General features: G+C 45.0%; 1 protein-coding gene across 2 annotated transcripts in view; it reads right to left on the bottom strand.

The window, feature by feature from the left end:
* Positions 1-26,087, bottom strand: part of DMRT1 (doublesex and mab-3 related transcription factor 1) — a 319,782-nt gene that overhangs the window by 159,255 nt on the left and 134,440 nt on the right. For both annotated transcript variants that reach the window (XM_033925196.1, XM_033925205.1), the window contains one exon: positions 15,684-15,967. In XM_033925196.1, coding sequence (XP_033781087.1) covers positions 15,684-15,967 — 284 coding nt within the window. The remainder of the gene's footprint in view (positions 1-15,683; positions 15,968-26,087) is intronic.

Genomic DNA, 26,087 nt, shown 5'->3' with positions numbered 1-26,087 from the left:
CAGCTGCTACTGGGGAGGGAGAAGGAGTGATTCTGCTGGGAGGGGAGGAGGGAAATGAATCTGGGAAGCTGCTGGGCAAGGGAAAAAAGGGACAGCTGCAACTGGACCTGAAGGGAAGGAGAAGGAGAGATGCTGCTGGGAGGGGAGGAGGGAAAGGAGTCTGGGAAGCTGCTGGGCAAGGGAAAAAAGGGACAGCTGCTACTGGAGAGGGAGAAGGAGAGATGCTGCTTTGAGGGGAGGAAGGGAAGAGAGTTACTGCTGGACAGGAGGAGGAGGGAAGGGAGAATGAAAAAGGAAAGAAACAGCTGGCAGAGAGATTAGAGGAGGGGAAGGGGAGACACAGGCATGAGAAAGTAGAGAGATTGATGATAGGAAGGGGTCAGCAGAAAAATAAGCAGAGAGGGACAACGATGATAGATCTGGTGTAGGAGAGATAAAAATGAAGAGAGCAATGAAGCTGGAATGAATTATGTAAAAAGGAGAGAGGGGTATAAGCTGGATGGAAAGGGGAGAGGGGCATAGAAAGAAGACAGATACCATATGGAAGGGGGAGAGGACAGACAGTGGATGGAAGGGACAGATGCTGGATTGAAGAGACAGAGAGGGCAGACACTGGAAGGAAGAGAGTGAAAAGAAGATTGAAAGCAGAAACCAGAGACAACAAAAAGTAGAAAAAAATAATTTTATTTCTATTTTGTGATTAGAATATATCAGATTTGAAATATATATCCTGCTAGAGCTGGTGTTAGACATAACTGGGGACTGCAAAACCCAGGAAGTGCTTCTTTAGCTTCCAGCTGGCTTAGGGCGCTCTCTGACCAGGGGGCAGTTGCCCTAGTTGCACTCCCCTAAAACTATTCCTGTCATGTGTGACTGCAGTATTCTGTCAGCATGATATTTCTGTGTAGCATTCTGTAATAATTTGGCTTGTTCAGTTTTCTTGATAGTAGAGGGGATATATGTGAAGGGGAGGGGAGACAGGGGTTTTGTTGATCCTTGCTCTGAATTATTTGTATTTATAAAATGACAATTGTACAGAATATTGTTTCTTTTTATACTTTAATAAAATACATTCAATATAAAATCATAACTGAGGCTTGTGTGGATGGGATCAGATGATTTGTGGGGACCGAGCTCGCGGAGATGGGGCGGAAACGGGGTTTTTAAATTTTAGTCCTAGTAGTTTGCCGGTCCACAAAATAATTCTTTTTTTTCTGCCGGTCCACGGGTGTAAAAAGGTTGAAGAACACTGATCTACACCCCAGAGTACTTTGGGAATTGAGAGATGTCCTAGCAGAACCGTTAGCCGAGCTTTTTAATCTTTCCCTAAGCAAGGGAAAAGTTCCCTTGGACTGGAAAACTGCCAATGTTATTCCGCTCCACAAAAGGGATACAGATCGGAAGCCGAAAATTACAGACCAGTGAGTCTCACATCAATATTATGTAAACTTATGGAAACGTTGATCAAAAACAGACTGGACACGTTTCTGGATGACGAAAGACTAAGGGATCCCTACCAGCATGGCTTTACAAAGGGAAGGTCTTGTCAATCCAATCTGATAAATTTCTTTGACTGGGTAACAAAAAAACTGGATAAGGGAGAGTCCCTGGACATCATGTATTTGGACTTCAGTAAGGCTTTTGATAGTGTCCCATACCGGAGGTTACTGAACAAGATGAACACGATGGACCTTGGAGAAACACTAACGACATGGGTAGAAGAGTGGCTTAGCGGCACACTTCAAAGGGTGATGGTAAACGGTACTTCCTCAAAAACGACGGAAGTGACCAGTGGTGTACCGCAGGGCTCGGTCTTGGGCCTGATACTATTCAATATCTTTGTCAGGGATCTGCCTCAGGGACTTTGAGGCAAAATTACATTATTCGCTGATGATGCTAAACTATGCAATGTTGTAGGCGGCGCCAGTGGCGTACCTAGCATATGTGACACCCGGGGCCCATCATTTTTTGACACCCCCCCATCTATATGAAAAATATGATTTTTAGTAACAATCTACATATCGCACAACAAGAGTGTACCTAGGAAAAGGCAGCATCTTAAACACTGCAGTGAGCACTAGAACACCAACACATACATTGTAAAACTAAACAAACCAGATCCTGCACAGTCAATTGATCCAGTACAGTCGATGCTATCAGAAAGCCATGTCCCTTTCATACACACAGACAGATACACCTTTGCCCAATATGGAATAATCACAAACTAAAAATAGAAATATGTAGACAAAAGTTAAACTGAACTGCCAAGAAACCAGACTCTGCATACAATGCAACACCACAACACCACAAAAACAGTAATACATGTCCTCTAATACTATGCAAAATATAAAGACAGTAGATGAAAATTTGAAAAACTAATACATAACAATCACCACTTTACAAATTAACAAATAAAAATAAAACAAATAATGAGAAATATGAAAATACCATTTTATTGGACTAATCCCCGTAAGCTCGGTCCTCATCCCCACAAACCACCTGATTCCATCCACATAAGCCTTGAATTGTTTTATATTGAACTTACTATATTAAAGTATAAAAAGAAACTATATTCTGTACAATTGTCAATTTATAAATAAGCGTCTTCTCCCCACTCTCTCTTCCCCATTTCCCTTCAGCGTCCTCAGCCCACTCTCTCCCACTTTCCTTCAGCGCACGCACATAAAAACAAACAAGTAATTTTATATCATTTTCATTCTATTCATTCATAGAAATTAAAGTCTAAATAATGCCAGTCACATAACAAAACATGATTTTACAAAAATAATTCCCTGCAGTCAAGCCTGCAAGGATTACTAGATGTCTTTCAGTAGCTCCCCTCCCTCCCTCCTTCTTACCTTCGTGGCCAAGTCAAAATGATCTACCAACAATAAAATTTTAAAAACACAAAGCACATTGTACGCAGAGAAAATGTTAATTATCATTTATATTCCACGGGTTTTCAAAGAGGTCAAGGCAGATGACTTTATGCAATATCACCTCAGTAACAACTATACAAAAATAGACAAATATACCCCCTCCCTTTATATTAAACCATAATAGCGTTTTTTAGCACAGGGAGCTGCGCTGAACGCCCCACGCTGCTCTTGCCGCTCCCTGCGCTAAAAACTGCTATTGCAGTTTAGTAAAAGGGGCCCATAGTGCAAAATATAGACAGCATATATAAATTCTCAAAATGGACACATTTTGATCACTAAATTGAAAATAAAATCATTTTTCCTACCTTTGTTTGGTAATTTCATCAGTCTCTGGTTGCACTTTATTCTTCTGACTGTGCATCCAATATTTCTTCCCTTCTTTCAGCCTCCTGTTTGCTTCCTCTCCTCCAGACCTCATTCCCCCCCCCCAACTTTTTCTTTGTTTCATCCTGTCCCCTTCTTTCTTTCTCTCTCCATGCCCCCTTTCTTTCTGTATGTCTGTCTTTCTTTCTCTCTCTCTCCATGCCCCATTTCTTTCTTTCACCCTGCCCCCCTTCTTTCTTTCTCTCTCCATGCCCCCTTTCTTTCTCTATGTCTGTCTTTCTCTCTCTTTCCCCATGCCCCATTTTTTCTTTCACCATGCCCCCTTTCTTTCTTTCTGGATCCCTGTCCCCCCCCTTGCTTTCTTTCTGGCTCCCTGGCTCCACCCCTTTCTTTCTTTCTTTCTCCCTTCCCTCCCCCTTGCCACCGCCGCTACCACAACCATGCTGCCACCACCGCCGGGGAAAGGCTCCCACTGTCCATCGGAAACAGGCCGGCGCCAAATTCGCCCTTCTTCTTTTCCCGCGGGCCGACCAACTCTGGCTGCCCGATGTCAATTCTAACATCGGAGAGGACGTTCCGGGCCAGCCAGGCAGTGATTGGCTGGCCCAGAACGTCCTCTCCGACGTCAGAATTGATGTTGGATGGCTAGAGTTGCTCGGCTCGGGGAAGAGAAGCAGGGAGGGAGAATTCTGTGCCGGCTTCTTTTTGGTGACGGCAATGGCAGCCTTTCCCCGGCTGCAGCCTATTCCCCGGTAAGTGGCCAGCTGTACACCCCCTCGGGCCTTGCACCTGGGGTGGACCGCCCCCCCGCCCCCTCCTTGGTATGCCACTGGGCGGCGCAGAACCTGATGGCGCAACCATGCCCGACACGATGAAACAGAACCTGCTTTTACTAGAACAGTGGTCTAGTACTTGGCAGCTGAATTTTAATGCCAAGAAATGTAAGGTAATGCACCTTGGTAGCAGAAATCCATGCAGAACGTACACCCTGAATGGTAAAAACTTAACAAGAACTGCAGAAGAACAGGACTTGGGAGTAATCATCCGGGAAGATATGAAAGTTGCCAATCAGGTGGAGAAAACTTCACAAAGGCTAGACAAATGCTGGGATGCATTAGAAGAAGCTTTATCAGCTCAAAGCCTGAAGTTATACTACCATTATACAGATCCATGGTGAGACCTCACCTGGAGTACTGTGTTCAGTTTTGGAGGCCACATTATGAAAAGGATGTGAAGAGAATGGAGTCGATTCAGCGAATGGCCACTAGGATGGTCTCAGGACTCAAAGATCTCCCATACGAAGAACGTCGAAGAGCACAGAGAAAGGGGAGACATGATAGAAACATTCAAATACATCACGGGCCGCATTGAAGTGGAAGAAGAAATCTTTTATCTTACGGGTCCCACGGCGACAAGAGGGCACCCGCTAAAACTTAGGGGCGGAATATTTCATGGGGACACCAGGAAATACTTCTTCACCGAAAGGGTAATTGATAAATGGAATGGTCTTCCACGCCAGGTAGTTGAGGCCAGTACAACTCTCGACTTCAAGGGGCGATGGGACCGTCAGGTGGGGTCGCTCCAGAGGAATGCTTAAAAGACGGTTTCTCGAGGAGGGAGGGTTCTTGACTGGGCAGACTTGAAGGGCCGTCGGCCCATTTCTGCCGTCATACTTTATGTTTCTATATGTTTCTATCCCCAGCCCCCAAGACTCATCAACCCCCCTGCCGATTTCAGCTTCCATCCCCAGCCCCCCTGCCGATTTCAGCTTCCATCCCCAGCCCCAAAGACTCACCAGCCCCCCTGCCGATGCATTTACTTACTGCCTGGACTGGATATTAAATCGATTAAATCGCGGGGAAAGAGCCAGCCAAAACTAGTATTTGTTGCTGCCAAGTGCTGAGGTCTGCTGCACGAGGTCCACTCGCTCGCCGCTTGACTCTCCCACCACTCCTTTTGTTTCTTCTGATGTAACTTCCGGTTTCGCAAAACTGGAAGTTACATTAGATGGGAAGAGTCAGGCGGCGTGAAATAGCCCGAACTCGTCTTGCGGCTGAATCGGTGAGTCCGTTTTTTAATAAAAACGAACCGATTCGAATCGATTCATCTGATTTGAATCAGTGAACCGATTCGAATTGTGAATCGGGCAGCACTACTCTCCAGTGCTTCCACAGTGAAATAAGGTCCAACTTTTTAGTGGAAGATGTAACACTACATTAATGATTTTCTTTATTTCCTATATATATATATATCTCAGCCTTTATGATTGTGAATTGCTTCTCCTATAATGTGGGCTTTATGAGAGATTGTTAATATTATACTTAATGTTATTTGACCAGATTGGCCATTTGATTTTTTTCCCTTTCTTTCTTTATTAATATGTTAAATCTCTCTTTTTCTTATATATATATATATACTGCTTTATGTATATTATAAAACTATAAATAAATAAAAATAAATACATTGTGGATTAGATTAGATTACTTAATCCCTCCAGTGGTCATCTGGTCAATTTGGGTACATTTTTGGCACTTAGATGTTTTTTAAACAGGTCTAGCTCAAAACATCTAAGTTTCATCCAGGACATCTTGGGAACGTTTTGATTATTACTGCAAGACATCCAACTCTAAGCCCATCCAAAGCATGCACATAACATAATCTCCTACATACCACTTTTAGTTTTGAACATAGAGGGGTTAGGATGCATCGCAAGATGTCCAGAAAAATGATTTTGAAAATTGGCACTTGAAAGTTTTGGCAAGAAAAAATGTCCCAAGAATCGATTTATGCCGTTTTTTTAGATGTTTAAGTGTTTTGAAAATGCTCATAATAGTCATCTTTCTTTCTGCAGATATTCTACGGAGCTCATTTACATCCATGGAAAAAAAAACTGCATGCAGAGGAAATGCCACAGATTAGCACATTAACCTCAATTTCTGAATCAAGGAAGTTTTCTGTTTCAAAGCTCAACTGAGTCAGAGTGAATGGCTTATAAAAAATTCAAAGCAATGTTCCTCCGCTTTTCTTACTGATACACATGAGCGTCCTCAGTCCCCACACATGTCAAATTCACAGGGCTGTCAAGTGAATCTATTTCTGTTCCTGACTTTTTAACTTAAATCCAACTGCATTGGGGGATCTGTAGACCCTGCATCTTTCATTATAAAGCACTGCGGAAAGTGTCAAAATGCATAGAAACGGCATGGGCATAAACTCCAGATCTGAGCTGAGGAAATGTGCATAGTTTTAATTCAAGGGGAACATTACACTTAACTGGATAAGAGACATCCTACTGCACAAATCCAGATTTTATTTATTTATTTTTCTATACTGTACCGTTCTCCCAAGGGAGCTCAGAACGGTTTACATGAATTTATTCAGGTACTCAAGCATTGTTCCCTGTCTGTCCCAGTGGGCTCATAATTTAGCTAATGTACTTGGGGCAATGGGGGTATTAAGTGACTTGCCCAGGGTCACAAGGAACAATGTGGGTTTGAGCCCACAACCCTAGGGTGCTGAGACTGTAGCTTTAACCACTGCACCACACCAATGCTGGTGTCTGGGCATGGCCATGCATTGAATATCAGGATATAACACTGGCAGCAGCCAAAAAAAATTGATTTACCCCATAGTTTTTAAAACCTGGCTCTTACATGTGTAGTGCCAGCAATTATGTGTAAAAGCTACATGCAATGCTGCTGTTTTTTTGAATGTGGATTTTGTTTGTTTTTGTGAAATGGTTTTATTTCCTCGAGTCCATATACATATTACACAATGCCTGCATTTTCTGTAGAAAATGCACGAGGACTTGAGAAAGTCCAAACTTGGGCTTCCCACTAACCACCTAGATCAGGGGTGCCCCATACGTCGATCGCGATCGACCGGTAGATCGCCAAGGCAAAGTGAGTCGATTGCAGAGCCCATCCCGGCTCTGTGATAGACTCACGTTGCCTTCACAATCTACTGGGCCGATCAGCCTTCCTCTCCCTGACATCAATTCTGCCGTCAGAGAGGAATTTCTGGGTCAGCTAATCACTGCCTGGCTGGCCCAGAACTTCCTCTCCAATGGCAGAATTGACGTCGGGGAGAGGAATGCTGGTTGGCCTGACGCAGGGAAGCAGGGAGAGCTTGGGGCGGCGTTGGCTTGGGGACCTGTTCTTGGATGGTGGCGGCAGTGGCTTGGGGGAGGGCAGGGAGAAAGAAAGAAAGGGGGCAGGCAGGGAGACAGAAGGAAAGAAGGGAAACAGAAAGAAAGGGGGCATGTAGAGAGAAAAAAGAAAGGGAGGCAGGGAGAAAGAAATGGCAGGGAGAGAGGAAGAAAAAGTTGGAGATGGGAATGAGGTTTGGAGGAGAGGAAGCATACAGGCTGAAAGAAGGGAAGAAATATTGGATGCAGTCAGAAGAAAGTGCAACCAGAGACTCGTGAAATCACCAGACAACAAAGGTAGGAAAAATGATTTTATTTTCAATTTAGTGATCAAAATGTGTCAGTTTTGAGAATTTATATCTGCTGTCTATATTTTGCACTATGGCCCCCTTTTACTGAACCGCAATAGCGTAGGGAGCCTATGAGCGTCGAGAGCAGTGCGGGGCATTCAGCACAGTTCCCTGTGCTAAAAATTGCTATTGTGGTCTAGTAAAAAGGGAGGGGGGTATATTTGTCTATTTTTGTATGGTTGTTACTGAGGTGACAGTGCATAGAGTCATCTGCCTTGACCTCTTTGAAAAAAAACCAGAATATAAATGATAATTAACATTTTTTCTGCGTACAGTGTGCTTTGTGGTTTGTTTTTTTTATTTTATTGTTGGTAGATCATTTTGACTTTTTAAAAGTAGATCGGAAGCCAAAAAGTGTGGGCACCCCTGACCTAGATGTCCAGTGCAAAACAAAAAAATTTAATTTTTCTTGAACATGCACGGCATGGTTTCTACTTCCTGGGCTAGTCGGGTCTCGTAATAGTGCAGAGGAATCATCCATAATCCTCAGGGGGAAGGAATCCCACCAGCACATAAAGCACAGTTACTTACCATAACAGGTGTTATCCAGGGACAGCAGGCAGATATTCTCTACATGTGGGTGACGTCATCCATGGAGACCCATCGCAGACAGCTTTTCAAGCAAACTTGATTGAAGATCTTCGAAGTTTGCTAGTGCTACACTACGCATGCGCGTGTGCCTTCCCGCTCGAGCTAGGGGACGCGTCTCCTCAGCGTTGCCTCAGTTCAGATAGCTAGCAAAGAAGCCAACCAGGGGAGGTGGGTGGGTTGCAAGAATATCTACCTGCTGCCCCTGGATAACACCTGCTACGGTAAGTAACTGTGCTTTATCTCAGGACAAGCAGGCAGCATATTCTCTACATGTGGGTGACCTCCAAGCTAACCAGAATGGGACAGTGGGCGAGTTGGCAATTTAGGAGAACAGATTTTGCAAACCAGACTGGCCAAACAGGCTGTCACGTCTGGAAAAGGTATCCAGACAGTAGTGCGAGGTAAAGGTATGAACCGAGGACCAAGTGGCAGCTTTGTAGATCTCCTCAACAGGAGTGGACCTGAGGAAAGCGACAGAAGCCGCCTTCGCTCTGACTTTATGCCCCGTAACCCGACCCTGCAGAGGGAGACCAGCCTGAGCGTAGCAGAAAGAAATACAAGCAGCCAACCAGTTTGATAGGGTGCGCTTGGACACAGGACTCCCCAATCGATTCGGATCAAAAGATAGGAAGAATTGAGGAGCCATCCGATGAATCTGAGTGCGTTGCAGGTAGAAAGCCAACACCCTCTTACAGTCAAGAGTGTGGAGCGCCACTTCTCTAGGATGAGAATGGGGCCAGAACCACATTAAGACCCCAAACCACCGGGGGGGGGGGGGGGGGTTGAGCGGAGGATGGACATTGAAAAGACCCTTCATAAACCGGGAAACCAGAGGATTGACTGAAAGCGGTTTCCCATCAATTTGATGATGAAAAGCAGCAATCGCACTGATGTGGACTTGAATAGATGTTGATTTGAGACCAGCCCAAGACAAGTGCAGCAGATAATCCAGTACTGAAGATAAGGAGGCAGACAGAGGCTACATGCGTTGTGCAGCACACCACGAAGCTAATATAGTCCATTTTTTAGTATAACACTGCCGAGTGGATCATTTCCAAGATGCCTTGAGAACATCCTGGACAGACTATGAAAAACGGAAGGAGGGAATCATGTTGAGATGAACCAAGCTGTTAAGTGTAGAGACTGCAAGTTGGGATGAAACAGAGAACCTTGACTCTGAGACAGCAGAGAAGGAAACACAGGCAGAAGCAGAGGCTCCCTGACACCGAGTCGAAGGAGAAGGGAGAACCACTGTTGTCTGGGCCAACAAGGAGCTATCAAAATCAAAGTAATGCATTTAGGTAGTAAGAGTAAGGAACACGAGTATAGAATGTCAGGCGCAACTCTGGGTAAGAGCGAACAAGAAAAGGACCTGGGTGTACTGATAGATAGGACCCTGAAGCCGTTGGCACAATGCACGGCAGCGGCAAAGAAAGCAAACAGAATGTTAGGCATGATAAAGAAAGGAATCACGAGTAGATCGGAGAAAGTCATAATGCCGCTTTATAGAGCAATGGTCAGACCACACTTGGAATACTGTGTCCAACATTGGTCTCCCAACCTAAAGAAGGATATAAAACTGCTGGAGAGGGTGCAGAGACGAGCAACAAAGTTAATAAGAGGTATGGAGAACTTGGAATATGAGGAACGACTCATAAAACTGGGACTGTTCTCCCTTGAGAAGAGGAGGCTGCGAGGGGACACGATCGAGACGTTCAAAATGCTGAAAGGCATCGATAAAATAGAGCAGGAAAATAAATTATTTACATTGTCCAACGCGACACGGACAAGAGGACATGGTTTGAAGCTAAGGGGGGACAAGTCCAGGACAAATGTCAGGAAGTTCTGCTTTACACAGCGAGTGGTAGGCGCCTGGAATGCTTTCCCAAAGGAGGTTATTAAGGAATCCACTGTGCTGGGATTCAAAGGCAAATTAGATGCACATCTCCTTACGAGAGGCATAGGGGGATATGGGTGACTAAAACTACATCAGGTGTATACCTGACTGGGCCTCCGCGTGTGCGGATCGCCGGACTCGATGGACCATGGGTCTGATCCGGAGATGGCAGTTCTTATGTTCTTATGTTCTTATGGTGACGTGGACTGACTTGAGCCTGACGAGAGTCTTCAGAATGAGAGGAAACAGAGGGAACGCATAGAGAAACAGGTCCGTCCAGTCCAAAAGGAAAGCATCCGCCTCGAGTTGATGCGGGGAGTAAATCCTGGAGCAGAAACGAGGCAACTTGTGGTTGAGAGGGGACGCGAACAGATCTATCTTCGGAGTCCCCCATCGAGCAAACACCTGACGCAGAGTGGAGGAATGGAGCGTCCATTCGTGGGGCTGAAGAAGGCAGCTCAATTTGTCTGCCAGACAGTTCTGCTGGCCCTGGATGTAGACTGCTCTGAGAAAGATGTTGTGACATATCGCCCAATCCCACATCTTCAGAGCTTCCTGGCAAAGAGACAGGGATCCTGTACCTCCCTGTTTGTTGACGTAATACATCGCCACCTGGTTATCCATCCGAACCAGGACCATGCGGTCTTGGAGCAGATGATGAAAGGCCTTCAGAGCGTGGAAAATGGCCCGAAGCTCCAGCAGATTGATGTGACAGCGACGATCGGCATCGGACCAATGGCCCTGATTCCGGAGACCGTCGAGGTGAGCCCCCCAGGCATAGATGGAAGAGTCCGTTGTCAGGACCTTCTGCGGAGGAGGTGCATGAAAGAGAAAACCTCTGGAAAGATTGGAAGAGAGCATCCACCAGCGGAGAGATCGCTTCAACAAAGGAGTCACCGCGATGTGTTGAGAGACGGGATCCCGGTCCTGCCTCCACTGCGATGCCAGGGTCCACTGAGGGACTCGGAGGTGAAGTCTGGCGAAAAGAGTCACATGAATTGTGGAGGTCTGATGTGATAAACTCCCACTGATGATAAAAAAGGCTGAGACGACCTCCGATGGGCAGAGGAGAAGTCTCATGGACAAAAGGGGGCGGCATGCTCAAACCAGGATTGTCAAAAAGACGGCGCTGGTTTACCTGTCGCAGGGGCCTGAGGCTTTTGGGGGGCCCTCTGCTGCTGCTGACGCCTGGGCGGTTGCTGTGAAAATGCCAACGTGGACTTCTGAGGATAGCGCTAGGGTGGCAATTTGTACGCCTTAGGAGGAGGAGCCTTCGCCTTCGGTCTCACCAAGGAGGCAAAGGAACGTTCTGAGAGGCATTTGGTAGCCGCCTCAATGGAGTCGTAGAAGAGCTTGTTCCCCACGTACGGGAGATTCGCCAGATGGTCCTGCAGATTAAGGTCCATATCCACTATGCGTAGCCAGGCCAAGCGACGCATAGCGATCGCAAAGGCAGTGACCCTCAATGACAACTCAAAAGCATCATACGTGGCCTGGAGCATGTCTAGGCGAATCTGCGACAGAGTATCCTGAAGTTGGCAGAACTCTGAGTGGCGGTGGGCAGCCGAATCACCCTGGAAAGATGGTATGGTTTTAATGCAGTCCTTGAGATAGGAGGTGAAATTGAAATTGTAGTTGAGGACCCTGTTCGCCATCATCGAGTTCTGGTATAGGCAACGGCCGAATTTGTCCATGGTCTGCCCTACCCTGCCCGGGGGGACCGTAGCATAGACCTTAGAGGGATGAGACTTCTTCAAGGAAGACTCCACAACCAAAGACTGGTGGGAGAGTTGAGCCTTCTCAAACCCCTTGCACGGGACCGTCCAATAGCAGGATTCCATCTTGGACGGTATGGCAAGAATCGCATAGGGAGTCTCCAAATTCCAAAAGAAAGTCTGCTTCAAGACTGGGTTCAGCGGAAGACGTAGAAATTCCCTAGGCGGGTGAGGGAGTTCCATCTCCTCTAAATATTCCCGGGTATATCTGGATTCAGACTGGAGATCCAGCTGAAGAGCCCTACCCATGTCCACAACGAACCTAGTGAAGAAGGAAGTCTTGGAAGAAGAGTGCCCCTCCAGAGGCATCGAGGATCTAGACCTGCATGGAAGGCGAGGAACCCAGGATTCTCGGGACGGAAAACTGGGGAGTAAGCCTTGGAGAGCCCAGGGTGGAAGAGACCTTATGCCCCGGCTGCGAGGAGGGAGTCCTCGACCTCGACTCGCCCCGATTCAGGGATCGAGGAGGTACAGGAGAGAGTCGAGGCCAGCATTCCAACCTCTGAGATGTCGAGGCCTCGAGGGACCTCAAGGCCCGAAGTACCGGAGACCTACCCTGCCGAAGAGGAGAGTCTCTCGACCATTTGGCAGACCTCTGCCTCGAAGAGGAGGCACGCTTGGAATGGTGCTTCGATCGAGGTTGGGCAGCCGGCGACGCCTGCCTCGAGGGAGCAGGTGAAGAATCATTCGAGGACAAGTGGCGAGACCGTTGATGTTTGTCCTGGGGAACCTCAATGAGGCACTCAGGCTGGGTCACCGGGGCAGGGTCGAGGCCAGAGCAGAGGAGATCTGCATGGTCAGAATTACCTTAAGCATGTCCTCGAACATCGGCACCGAGACCAATGGATCTGGTCGGACAGGTGCAGCAGTGCGCTCCAACGAGGGCGACCTCGAGGCAGAGTATTCCCTTAACTTGGAGGCACGCTTGGGAGGAGGAGGTCTCGTAGAGGCTGGCAGGACTGCACTCACTGCCTGGGATGCCAGAGACTCCGTGGAAGGCTTCTTCAGTAGTGAACCTGAAGGAGGAAGAGGAGACTTACCCGAGGACAAGGCCTTAGCAGGGGAAAAAACGGTGCCTTCGAGGTCAAGGGCGACTTGCTCGGGGCCGAGGCCTTCGAGGCCGAGGTTGGGGTCGAGGTCTTCGCTGCAGGTTATTCCATGGTGCCGAAGAGCTCAGAAATTCGGGCATGCTGACGCCAAAGAGCCCGTGGTTGGAGAGTAGCCCAACGTGGGTAAGACTCTGTAAAGTGGTCGGAGCCCAGGCACAGGATACACCAACGGTGGGGGTCAGTAATGGAGATCACCCGACCAAACTGCGTGCACTTTTTAAACCCGGTAACAGGCCGGGACATATGTAAATATGGAGTCGCGGCCACACGAGGCCAGGGCCAGACTGAAAACCAGGGTCCCCCGGATTGATCAAAGAAAAGAAAAGTTTTTGGTTTTGTTTTTTTGACGCACTGCACAGAGACTACTTGAAGGTAAAACAAGAAAAAAAGCTGTGGTGCAAGAAGGCACTTAGAATTGACGCAGAGCTGAGAGACAGGGCTTTCTGGCACCGCAGAAAACTAAGAACTGAGGCCATGCTGAGGAGACGTGCCCCCAAGCTCAAGCGGGAAGGCATACGCACATGCGCGGTACAGCACTAGCAAGCTTCGAAGATCTTCAATCAAGTTTGTTTGAAAAGCTGTCCGCGACAGGCAGGGCTGGATTTTCCTATAGGCTAACTAGGCTTCAGCCTGGGGCCTCAAGATCAAGAGGGGCCTACATTCAAATTGTTAGCAAAATTAAAATTACACTATTCTAAAAATAGTGAACACTAAAACACTGAACCGAAAATAAGGAGAAATTCTACGCATATGACTAATAAACAAACATAAAAATGTATTGGTTAAGATCAACGCGTTCGGCTCATTGGGTCTGTTCGTTTGTATATACTAGATTGCACCAAAGTATAGTTCATTCGTTCACCGATTGCTATGGCAAATATTGACATGCCTTATGCTACTAAGCTCTGGTTTGTTCTTGCATAAATAAAGTGCAGATTGCCTTAGACGAACTCTCTTCAAGAGATAAATTTAGGATTAAATCATTTATTCCTATATTAGATGCACTCAAATTTAGGAAGAAGAGCTTCTGTTTATGATGATGTAGTGAAAATATTTTCCTTTCTTGCCGATCTTACATTATCAAAGGTAGAACTTCAAAGAGGTGTTGAGCTGTTAATGCAAGAATACCCAGAAGATGTCAACGGCTGTTTCTCAGTTTAATAGTCACTAATTGTACTGGAGAAAGGTCATTTTTAAGACTTAAAAATATCAAAAATCAATTAAGAAGCACAATGACCCAGACGAGGTTGTCTTCATTGAGTATTTTGTGCATCGAAAATGAGACCTTCAGAAAAATAGATTTTGATGAACTTATAGAAGAATTCTGTGTGAAAAAGTTTAGAAAGAAATTCTTCTAATCTACTATTTCGTTTTAAATGTATACTTGGATTGAATCAGTTCTTAAATAAAATAACTATTAACATAAAATTTAATATGATATACAATTTGATATTTTCTTTTTTGTGATCTGGATTTTGTTTGAATAAAGTTCCATTTTTGGTTTAGTTTAAGACTTAAAATTCATAATAATTCATACTTAAACTTTAAATGCAAATTATTATGAAATAAATTTATCTGAATTGAATTTGGTTTAATCTTCAATGTATTGAATAGATTTAATTTAATATGATAGAAAATAATTTTTATTGCGTATTTTATTTTCGTAGTCAAAGATTTTCATTATTTGAATTTTGTTTCTTTGTAAATGTTGTGTGTTATGTTTGATTAGTTATTGTTACAAGTACTATTTATGGTGCTGAGAATAAATGTCCAAATAAGTGTTCTCGACTTTTTTTTATTTATTATCCGTGTCACATTTTTTATAAAGCTTAGTACCAATAACAACATGTTTCATTTAACATATTGATATATATCACAGTAATGATGTATTTTATTATTTCTCATGTAATTTACAAACTTAAAAATGGGAGGTGAAAGGGCCTCATAAGTGGAATAGCCTAGGGCCTCTTTTCATCTAAATCCGGCCCTGGCGACGGGGCTCCGTGGATGACATCACCCACATGTAGAGAATATGCTGCCTGCTTGTCCTGGGATAATGATATCTTCAGGTCAGACTGAGTGCATAGCCTCAGGTCAAGGGCGGGGTGAATCAGAGAGGAGTGTGAAAAGAGTTGCCTAAACATGGGGAAAACACAGAGGTTAGTGCAAAGAAAGGGACTTGCAGTCCCAGCTCTGCAATTTGCTTGAACCAATTCTGCCAGAAGCCTAAAATGTCAAGCACAAAATGCCGGACCTAAACCCCAAATGAAAGCTATGCAGGGAGGGAAATTTTAGGAACAGGATATTTATGAAATGGCAAGTTTATTTGAAGTCCAATAAATGTGAAAATCCTTCTCCGACAGGCTGGAATGTCATCATCCCCTTCACATGCTTCATTCTCTTTCAGGCGCTTCCCAACATCTATCGAGTATCTTTGCTTTGAGGAGCATGTTAAGACTTTTTTTGGTGCATATGAAACCTTTCAGCATTCTTTTAATACATAATCTCCTCCCACCATACAACACAAAACCACTTATACAGTACACAGTACCTGCCACTGGTTTCCAGGCTGACTGGATACATAAGTTGCTGGAAGGCTGCGAAGGCTATTCTTTACCGGGGAGCCTCCCAAAGTGCCCCCCATGTCACCTGCAGAAGAGTCAGCCGTCATGGCCACCTGATACTGTGGGTAGTTGTACAGGTTGTTGTAGTAAGGATACAGAGACGGCTGGTAGAAATTGCTGTAGTAAGGGGAGTCCATAACCAGTTCTGCCGTGCTCTCCAAATGCCCTCTGCTGGTGATGGAAGGAATGTCCTGGATGAGCATTCGCCCCTCTGAAGCCACAAAAAAAAAAGACATAGCAAGGTGGTCACACAACAGGCAGGATGCTGACCCAGTTCTCCTCTAAAATCTCACTGCTGGTCTTCCTACAATTCTACTTTGTTCTGTTATCATTCATGGACACAGAAAAACACCAAAATATGAGTGAGAGAAGACTGATTCAAATAGGAGGGAGGGAGAAGTTGCTCATCAGTTTAAGAGAAAATGGGATTCGCCATGTAAAATCTAGAATATCTATTTTCTCAATTGCCGGTAAGAATCTCTGGAATTCAATTCCAGGTATAATGAGATTATGCAAAGATCGTATGTCTTTCAAGAAACTGTTAAAAACACAATTGTTTGTGGATGCCTTTCTCTAACTCTGTGGTTATTATTTGTTTTTAGATTTGAATAATTCTGTATTAAGGAAATTTTGTGGGGGAAACTGACATTTGTTTACTGCATTTTACAATGTTTGTGTTTGAAATTGTGGATGTAAAAATGTTTTTGTACATCGCTTAGATTTAAGCGATTTATAAATTTTTAAAAATAAATAGAGAGAAAAAAGAGAGTGGGGGGAAAACAGCTGATGTTAAAAATCTCTGTTCAGTAAAATTTGAATAATAAATTCAGATTAAATACTACAAATTTTTAAAGGGCTCTTTTACTAAACCACGTTAGGAAATGGGTTTGGCACATCTTAACACGAGACTTTCCCCTGCGCAAAGTCCATTTCTTTTTTTTTTTTTTTAATCTTTATTAATTTTCAAATTAATACAAAGTGCCAGGAATTATACAGACATTAATAATCAACATAAGCACTTAAATTCCATCAATAACAATACAGAAGAAAAATATCCCTCCCCTCCCATCCAACAATTTAATCAATTTCTAACAGCAGTATTTATGGCACTTTTCAATCATTTTTTTTCCTTCATGTTGTGTGCTAATGTTTGTATTAGCATGTGCTACCTGAAAAATGTACTGGTAAGCGCTTCTCCATCAATACTGCGTTAACCAGTTGTGCCTGCTAATGCAAACATGCTAGCTGCTTAACGTGTCCATGTCCATTCTCTGCTGTTGGCAGTGCACACCCCCTCAAAATAATGTAAAAAAAAAAAAATACCTAACATGCGAGGTAGCATGCACTAACAGGTAAAATACTTCAAAATGCTTTAACTCATTTTGCAGGTAGCATGTTTCAACCGTAATAACTATGCATTAGGGTTTGACACCCTTTAGTAAAAGGGACCCTAAGGGGTTCATAATAAAAAAAAAAAAAACGTCTAAAGAGTGTCCTAAATGGCTACTTGGACGATCAAAAAGCCTGATCATCCAAGTACCCATAACCAAAGCTGGTTTTTAGACGAATCTAAAACAGCTTAGGCCTTTCCCCTGCCTCTAAACGCACAGAGAGAAAAGAGGTGTGTTTAGAGGAGGAGAAAAGGTGGGCAATGGGCGGGAGGAGGGCCGACCTACACCTAGGCGTACAACAGGTATAACCAAAACATTTACAGGTTGCCTAGTCAGCACTTAGACCTTTTTGACTTAGACGAAGTCAAACCAGGTCTAAGTGCGAAAAAGGGGCCGCTGAGCTGATGGCCGCTGGTGCGATCAGTTCAGCAGCCTGGCAACCTACCCAATGCAACCATCGCGGCAGGAGAGATGCCCAATCTCTCCTGCCGCGATACATCACCCCCTCCCCCCGACAATGTCGGGGCAAGAGGGAGCCCAAGCCCTCTTGCCCAGTCAAACCACGCCCCCCCCCCCCGACAACATCGGGGCAAGAGGGAGCTCAAGCCCTCCTGCCCCGCGATCGCTAACCCCCCCCAATTACGGACAGCCAGGAGGGAGCCCAAGCCCTCCTGCCCTGCGATCGCTAACCCCCCCCCCCCCGATTATGGTCGGGCAGGAGGGAACCCAAGCCCTATTGCCCCGGGCACCCGCGGCAACCCCGACAACATTGGGGCAAGAGGGAACCCAAGCCCTCCTGCCCTGGGCACCCGCGGCAACCCCGACAACATCGGGGCAAGAGGGAGCCCAAGCCCTCTTGCCCTGGCGATCCCCCCACATACACGAACGGGCCAGGAGGGAGCCCAAGCCCCGCCCAATCCGGCCCATGTGCCTAAGGCGCCGCCCACAGGAGGGGCCTAAGGCTCCTGGGCCTATTCTGATTGGCCCAGGCGCCTCAGGCCCCACCTGCCGCCTGGGCCAATCCGGCCTCATTCTGGACCCGGCTGACCTGCCGGACAGGCGGGCTTGGCACCCATCCGTCTGGCCAATATTAAAGGTACGGGGAAGGGGGATGGGGGTGGAGGGGTCATGGGGTTGGCCGGGGGGGTCATGGGTCAGCGGGGGGGGCCGATCGAGGGTTCTGGGGGGGTGGTCGTTGGAGGGAGGGGGGTTGTGTCGAGGTCAGGAGGGCCTGGGATCCCTCCTGCCCGTATTGTAGTGGGGGGTGGGGGTTAGGGGGTCGCAGGTGCCAGGAGGGCTTGGGCTCCCTCCTGGCCTGTTCGTGTAGGTGGGGGGATCGCCAGGGCAAGAGGGCTTGGGCTCCCTCCTGGCCGACCGTAATTGGGGGGGGTTAGCGATCGTGGGGCAGGAAGGCTTGAGCTCCCTCTTGCCCTGACGTTGTCAGGGGGGGGGGGGGTTCGCGGTTTGACATGGCAGGAGGGCTTGGGCACCCTCCTGCCTGGATCATTGTGAGGGGGGTGGATTCTGTAACTGGTGTTGTTTTTGACAGACACCGGTTACAGAATCCAGCTTTTAGGCGAAGGACTGGCTCCTCCTTCGCCTAAAAGCCCTTCTGTTGGACGTTTGGGGCTTAGGTGTTTTTTTGGTTCATTATGGCCAAAAAGTGTAGACGTCGTGGGGGTGAACTTTTAGACGTAGTGGTGATCTGGGCATTTAGTAGAGGCAGGCCATAATCAAAACAAGGACGTTTGTTTTGGTTATGGACACTTTCCCTGCTTCTGCTTTGAACGTTTAAGGACTTAGGCCAAAAAGGGACTTAGACGGTTTTTTTTATTATGCCCCTCTAAATGTATAAAAATAAAAAATCCCAATTGTACTAACAGCTAATTTTTATTCTAAATTTATCAATATTGTGAATCATTCTTTAACACACATTCTAATTTAATTCCTGACACAAACAGAAAAGAGAAAACAGCAAGTTAATTCCTCAACCCTGTGCTTCCCACATTATAGAAGTCCCAGTTTGGTGAGACCCCATCTGGAGTACTGTGTACAATTTTGGAGGCCGCATTACCGCAAAGATGTGCTGAGACTTGAGTCGGTCCAGCGTATGGCCACCCGGATGGTCTCGGGACTCAAGGATCTCCCGTATGAGGAAAGGCTGAAAAAATTGCAGCTATACTCACTCGAGGAACACAGAGAGAGGGGAGACATGATCGAGACGTTCAAATATCTCACGGGCCGTATCAAGGTGGCAGAGGACATCTTCATTTTCAAAGGCCCCACGGCAACAAGAGGGCATCCGTGGAAAATCAGGGATGGGAAACTACATGGTGACACCAGGAAATACTTCTTCACCGAGAGGGTGGTTGATCACTGGAATGATCTTCCACTGCAGGTGGTCGAGGCCAGCAGCGTGCCTGATTTTAAGTCAAAATGGGATCGCCAGTGGGATCTCTTCACAGAGAAAGGTAGGGGAGGGTTATTGGGGTGGGCAGACTTGGTGGGCCGTGGCCTTTATCTGCCGTCTATTTCTATGTTTCTATGTCTGGTAGTAAATCTGCAACAGACATAGCATCTTTCTTGAATAATTGATATGGCATCCCCAAAACATACTTACCTGTAGAAAAATCAATAAAGAATAAAGGAAAATGTTCCTCATAAACTCAAAACAAGGACATGGGAGGGATAGGTAAAGAAAATGAAGTTACTCACCTGAAGCAGGTGTTCTCCAAGAACAGCAGGGCATAGATTAACACAAATAAGTGACATCACTGAGGGATTCTCACTACTGATGCTGTGCAGCCTTCAGAAAATTATTGAAGCTTGCCCACCCATGCATGTGCACATGCCTTCCTGATTGCCCAACTCATGCAGGACCCGAAGTTGACTAAATCAGAACATAGGTAGAGGCCAAAGGAGTGGGCTGAGGCAGGTGTTTGATGGTATGAAATCAGCAGCCTCCTCCATATTATTCCCAAAAGGTTGTCTCCTTAGGAAGAGATGTCTGCCCGTTTTTCCTGAACCATAGGTTCTAAGTCTGAGATACACTGCCTTGAGAGGCTGTGCATACCAATATCCAAAGCGAAAACCCTGGATGCCACGTCAAAAGCATCATAAGTTGCTTGAACCATGTGCTTTTGACACTACTTTTGTTTGGCTACTAGCTGGTGGAGCTCTGCAGCTTTCTCTAACAGCAGAGCATCCACAAACTTGCCACACACTGCGCACCAAGTTCTTCAAGTAGAGGCTCATATACAGCTGGTATGAGATATGTATGTGGGAGATAAGCAGAGAGCCCCAAAAAACCTTCCTCTCCAAAGACTCTGGAATCTGAGCAGACCTACATAGGGGTGCCAAGACATAGGTCTTCGAACTTCTGACTCTTTTGAGGGTGGATTCGACCGCTATAGAATGGTGATGAAGCTGCTGCTTCTTGAATCTGGCAGTTTTCTAGACTCTGTACATAGAGTCCACTTTCTTAGGTACAGACTGTACAGAGTGGGGTCTCCAATTCCTTATCTGTGCTGCCTTGAGGATGCTATGCACAAGCACCATCACAGCTTCTTTAGAAGGAGAATTATAATTTTAAAAATGTCAACCATCTCACTCCTGAGCTTGTTCTTACCCTCCAAATTAAATGGTATGGTCTCAGCCACCTTCCTCAAAAATCTGACAATGAGAGCTACTCTGGGAGGGACTTTCTCTTTTCCTGAGGCAAAGAAGAGTCTGAAAGCAGAACAAGAATCTCTCCTCCAAGAGCTCCTCTGGTTCCACCTCAGACCTCTGACAATTTTCCTTATCTGACTCAGTGAAATACTCCTCATGAGCGTCTGAGTCTATGCCTGCCTCAGACCACAGCCAAGCTCTGGGTGAGAGCATCGTGGTATGGGCCATCACCTAGAATTAGGGCTACTTCCTTCCCTGATGGGCTGGAGAGGCGCACCGGATTGGTTAATGCCAGCTCTGATGCCCAATGGGCCACTGATTTTGATGAATGCCCGAAAGGCAAGGCATGAGTCTCCAGAATGAACTGGGGTGGCACCACAGTCAGCACCACTGTCCTCAATGATTCAGCATCATGCTGAGTTATTGGGCTGTTCATGAAAGGACCCCCTTGAATTTCACAAAGCTGAGACAGTTTTGTATGGAAGAATGAGCCAAAATACCTAAGGTCAATGTGAAAGGCTCATCAACAGTTAAAGAAAATGTTTAGCTGAAATTACTTTGGGGTCTATTTACTAAACTTCCCTCGGAAGGGCATTCCAGGCATCTACCACCTTATCCATGAAGAAGAATTTCTTAACGTTACTTCTGAGTCTTCCTCCCTTTAACCTCAAATTATGCCCTCTAGTTTTACCATTTTTTCTTCTCTAGAAAAGATTTGGTTCTATATTAATATCTTTCAAATATTTAAATGTCTGTATTATATCTCCCCTGTCCCTCCTCTCCTCCAGGGTATACATATTTAGGTCTTCCATTCTCTTCTCATACTTCTTTTTGTTTAAACCCCTTACCATTTTCGTCACCTTCCTCTGGACCGCTTCAAGTCTTTTTATATCCTTTGCTAGATACGGCTTCCATAACTGAACACAATACTCCAAGTTCGGACTCACCAATGGCCTATAAATGGGTAATAGCACCTCCCTTCTATCTGCCATCATTTACTATGTTGTCAAGAAAGTTTTTCACAACAAGAACAAATGAAGACCAGACACATGATTCGATTTAATTCAATGATGCTATGAAATGTGGGTCATTTTTATTTGATCTATGAACCATGGAAAATTCCTGCCTTCAATTTTTCCATGTTAAGGCAAGGTAGCATATGTGCTATGTATTCAATGCACAAACCATCTTTAATCAAAGCCTTTTTAAATTGTTTCATCAGGCCTAGCTTTATATGTAGTGGTGGAGTATGATTCTATCTCATGCTACCAAAGATTCATTGATTACATTCTGTCCTCCAACCACCATATATTCTCTTGGAGGCCAATCTACTATCTCATAACCATATCTAAGAATCTAGAGCTGATGTGGTCTATCCAATGCAATTTTCTGAATCAGCGTCCCAAATAACCCCAGGAACAGGTCAAAAACCCAAGGCACCAAGAAACTTTTTTTTGTTGGCCTGTGAATCAATCATCCTACATATATACACTGTGACAGGGACCCTGCCAACCCTGAGCTTGAACCTCAGGAATATGAGCCTTGTCCTACCAGCCGCTTAGAAAGGGAAGGTTTAGAACCCCTGAGAGAAAGACAGAACCTATTTAGAAGTCCCAGTTGTAAAACTACCACTTTAAAGTCTACAAAAGCTGAGTCCCAGTTTAAGTGTGCAGGTCCTTTTAAATCTTCTCCTGTCCCAGCCAAAGGGAGGGGGTGGGGCCCTGAAGTATGGAACTTTAGGAAGCAGCCTTGCTTGCTAGAGGGAGTCCCAGCACCTGGCCAAGAAGGAAGGAAACAGCCCAGGAAACCAAATGTGGAGCTGCTAAGAAAACTGCTTGACAGAAAACATGAGCAGGTAGAAGTCCCTGATATTGAAATGCAGGAACTGGATTCAGAAAAGGCTGTCTGTGACCCACAAGGGAAAGGTATGGACTGGCAGCCTGCTTTTGAAATGCTGGGTAATGCTGATGAAAGCATGGACTTGTAAACAATGTCACAAGATGGAGGAACTGTGAGTAACGTTTTTGTTTTTTTTTGTGAAAGGACTGAAGCTGATATGATTTTTCCTTGCTGTGTGAAAGGATTGTTTAAAGTTAATTAACTGCTAAGGATAAAGCCCAGGGAAGGAAAACTTGTGCTACCTGTGAACTCTTTTCCAAACGTTTTTGTTTTTTTCTCTGAAGAAAACTTTGCTCTGTTTGAAAGCTACCAGTAAGGACTTTGTAGGGCTGGAAGTTGATCTGTCAAAACACCCTGCCTTGCTAAGGTCAGAGCTGGGAAAGACAGAGAAGCATTTTTGTGAAACGTTTTTTTTTCCCTTTTGTCTAACCCTGTCTGCCATAATAGAGGCAATTGAACTGAGAAGTGTGAGCTCTGCTCAGGTTGCTGAGAACTGTAGTTTTGCTAAAGCAGAGTGGGACTATGTGAATTTCTTTTGCAAAGTGTTTTGCTGGACTTTGTTTCCCTGTTGGCTTATGTGTTTGAAACTCCTGAAAACCTGACATCCTGACAAAGAGAAATTGTTAGTTTTTTTTTTCTTAATGCTAATAAACCAGTCTTGTTTTCCTTTCCAAGTGTCCTGGTATGCCTTGGGAGATACCGGGGGAAGGGAAATTGGGAATAAGACCATGTAGCCATCCTGACTTTCGTGATTGGGGGACCAAGCACAGGCCTCTGCTCGGCCAGCCGCAGGTCCCTGTCACAACACATATAATACTAGTATTGTGTACTATGTTCATACTAAATCCTACTTAATTGCACACACAATACCTGTATCGTGTTCTATGTTCATCTTAGATTTATATACATCCTGATAATTCTAGTTATGTGTACAGCAATTCTGAGTATCTCTACTGTGTTCACCCTATCATGTTCCTAGTGAGGACTAGCCAGATATCTCCTCTACGTTACAATACTAGTTAAAGTACAGTAGTCTATGAAGAGGATGGTCTTTATCCCTTTCTTGAAGTTTCTGGTGTCCTTTTCTACTTTTAATTCCTTCGGAAGGGAGTTCCACCACCTTGGAGCCATCACTGAGAACATTCTTGTCCTGTGCTTTTGTATTTGATGTCTCTGAAGAAAGGTATTTCCGACAGGTATTCTTGGCTCGAGCACAGGGCGCATGCTGGTTTATGGTAATATAGTCTGGCTGCTAGATATTGTGGTTCCGAGAGATGAATGATTTTGTGTGTCAGCAACAAAATCTTGAATTTCATCCTGCTTTCAATCAGCAGCCAGCGTAACTCTTTCAGTAGCAAGGTGGCATGCATCTGTCTCAATTTTCCCAGCAGAAATCTTGCTGCTATGTTTTGTACCACTGGAATCTGCCTTGCCAAAGATACTTTGGAATGCCCAGCAGGATTGCATTGCTGTAGTCAAAGATTGAGAGTACCAGGGCTATTATTACATTGGGCATTGCTCGATGGTGAGGTAGGGTTTAAGTACTCTTAATAAACAAAAATTGATGAGTGAGTTAGGGTTTAAGACCTTTAATCCAGTAGTTTGCCAAGCATTTTTCATGATGCATTTGATCTGTAACGTCATGTCTAGGTTCAGGTTCAGCCATATTCCTAGGTTCCTTACCCCTTCCGTGGATTATTTTATGGTATTGCCGTTCAGAGTTAGTTGGTATCTCGGACTATTTCCTCCCCATTTGTTAATTAGAAGTAGTTCTGTTTTATCCCTGTTAGTTACTAGTCCATTTGTTTGGAACCATCCGAAAGTTTTCTCTAGGCTTGTCTTGATCCACAATTTAGTCTTTGTGTCCTATTTTTTTCAGTGGAATGATCAGTTGGACATCATCCACATAGATGTAGCATTCCAATCCCAGTTTTCTGATGAATTTCCCCAGCGTTTGGAGGAGTTTGTTGAACAGCATGGGTGACATAGCGAATTCCTATGTCTGTTTCTTTCCATTTGCTGGTGTTCCCCTGACATTCTACCCTCATTAGTCTTTTGGATAAAAAGGGCTCTATCCATGCCATGACTTTTCCTTTAAGATCTAATTCTATGCATCTTGAATTTAGCAGAGTATGTTGGACTAGGTCAAAGGCTGCTGATAGGTCCAAGAACCCCAGAAGTATGTCTTCTCCTATTGCATGGTGTTTGAGGACTGCTACTAGCAAGGCTTCCATGCTCAGATGTCTTCTGAACCCTAATTGGGCCTGGTCTAGCTTTGATGAGTTTTCTAGGAGATCTGATGTTTGTTGGCAGGCTAGTTTGTATATTAGTTTAGATATCCATGGTTGGTTGGCTACTGGTCTGTAGTTGGAGGGATCTTCTTGGTCTTTTTCTTTACTCTTAGGGATGGGCTTGATGACTGAGAGTTTCCATTTAAGTGGAACATGTCTGGACTGATTCATTGATAGGGTCCGTGAGGTAGGAGAGTCCTGGGCCTTCAAGCTTTCTCATCAGGTATATCAGGCATGTGTTGAAGAATGGTGGGCCTAGTTTCACTCTTCTCAGAAGTTTCTTCACCTGGATCTCTGTGATGGGTTCAAACTCTTCCATTGGAGTTTTCCATTTCCCCTGTCTCTGTCTATTAATATGTTGTTATTTAGGCTGTTGTCTTTCTGTAACTTCTTTATTTTCTCTGTGAAGAAGTTGCTGAATTCTTTAAATTCTTTAATTTAATTTAAATTTAGGCATGGGATCTATGCTTAATTTTAATTGTGGCACCAAAAAGGAGGCACTGAAGTAGGAGGGGCATGGGCAGATTGGGGGCATTTCTCGTATTTACACATGTAATTACAGAATAAGTAAGGCATGGCTCCTGAGTGTATGTGCTATTCTATAAACTGTGTCTAATTTTAGGCACCGTTTATAGAATTACAGTTAAAACATTTGTTGGGGGGGGTCAGATTTTTAGGTGCTATATATAAAATTCAGTTCTAAGTTCATAATTACAAATTGTACAATGGTAGGCCACTGGCACTCACATAAGAACATAAGAATAACCTTACTGGGTCAAACCACTAGTCCATCTAGCCCAGTATCCCATCTTTACAGAGGCCAATCCAGGTCACAAGTACCTGACAAAAACTCAAATAATAGCAACATTCCTTACTACCAATCAAGAGCAAGCAGTGGTTTCCCCCATGTCTGTCTCAATAACAGACTATGGACTTTTCCTCCAGGAAATTGTCCAAAACTTTCTTAAAACCAGCTATGCTATCCACTGTTACCACAACCTCTGGCAATGTGTTGCAAAGCTTATAACTATTCTCTGAGTGAAAAAATATTTCCTTCTATTGGTTTTAAAAGTATTTCCCT

The sequence above is a fragment of the Geotrypetes seraphini genome, chromosome 1 (genome assembly GCF_902459505.1).
Source record: "Geotrypetes seraphini chromosome 1, aGeoSer1.1, whole genome shotgun sequence".
Lineage (NCBI taxonomy): Eukaryota > Metazoa > Chordata > Amphibia > Gymnophiona > Dermophiidae > Geotrypetes > Geotrypetes seraphini.
Note: the sequence above shows the minus strand (reverse complement) of the source record. Positions and strands in the feature narration are given on the sequence as shown.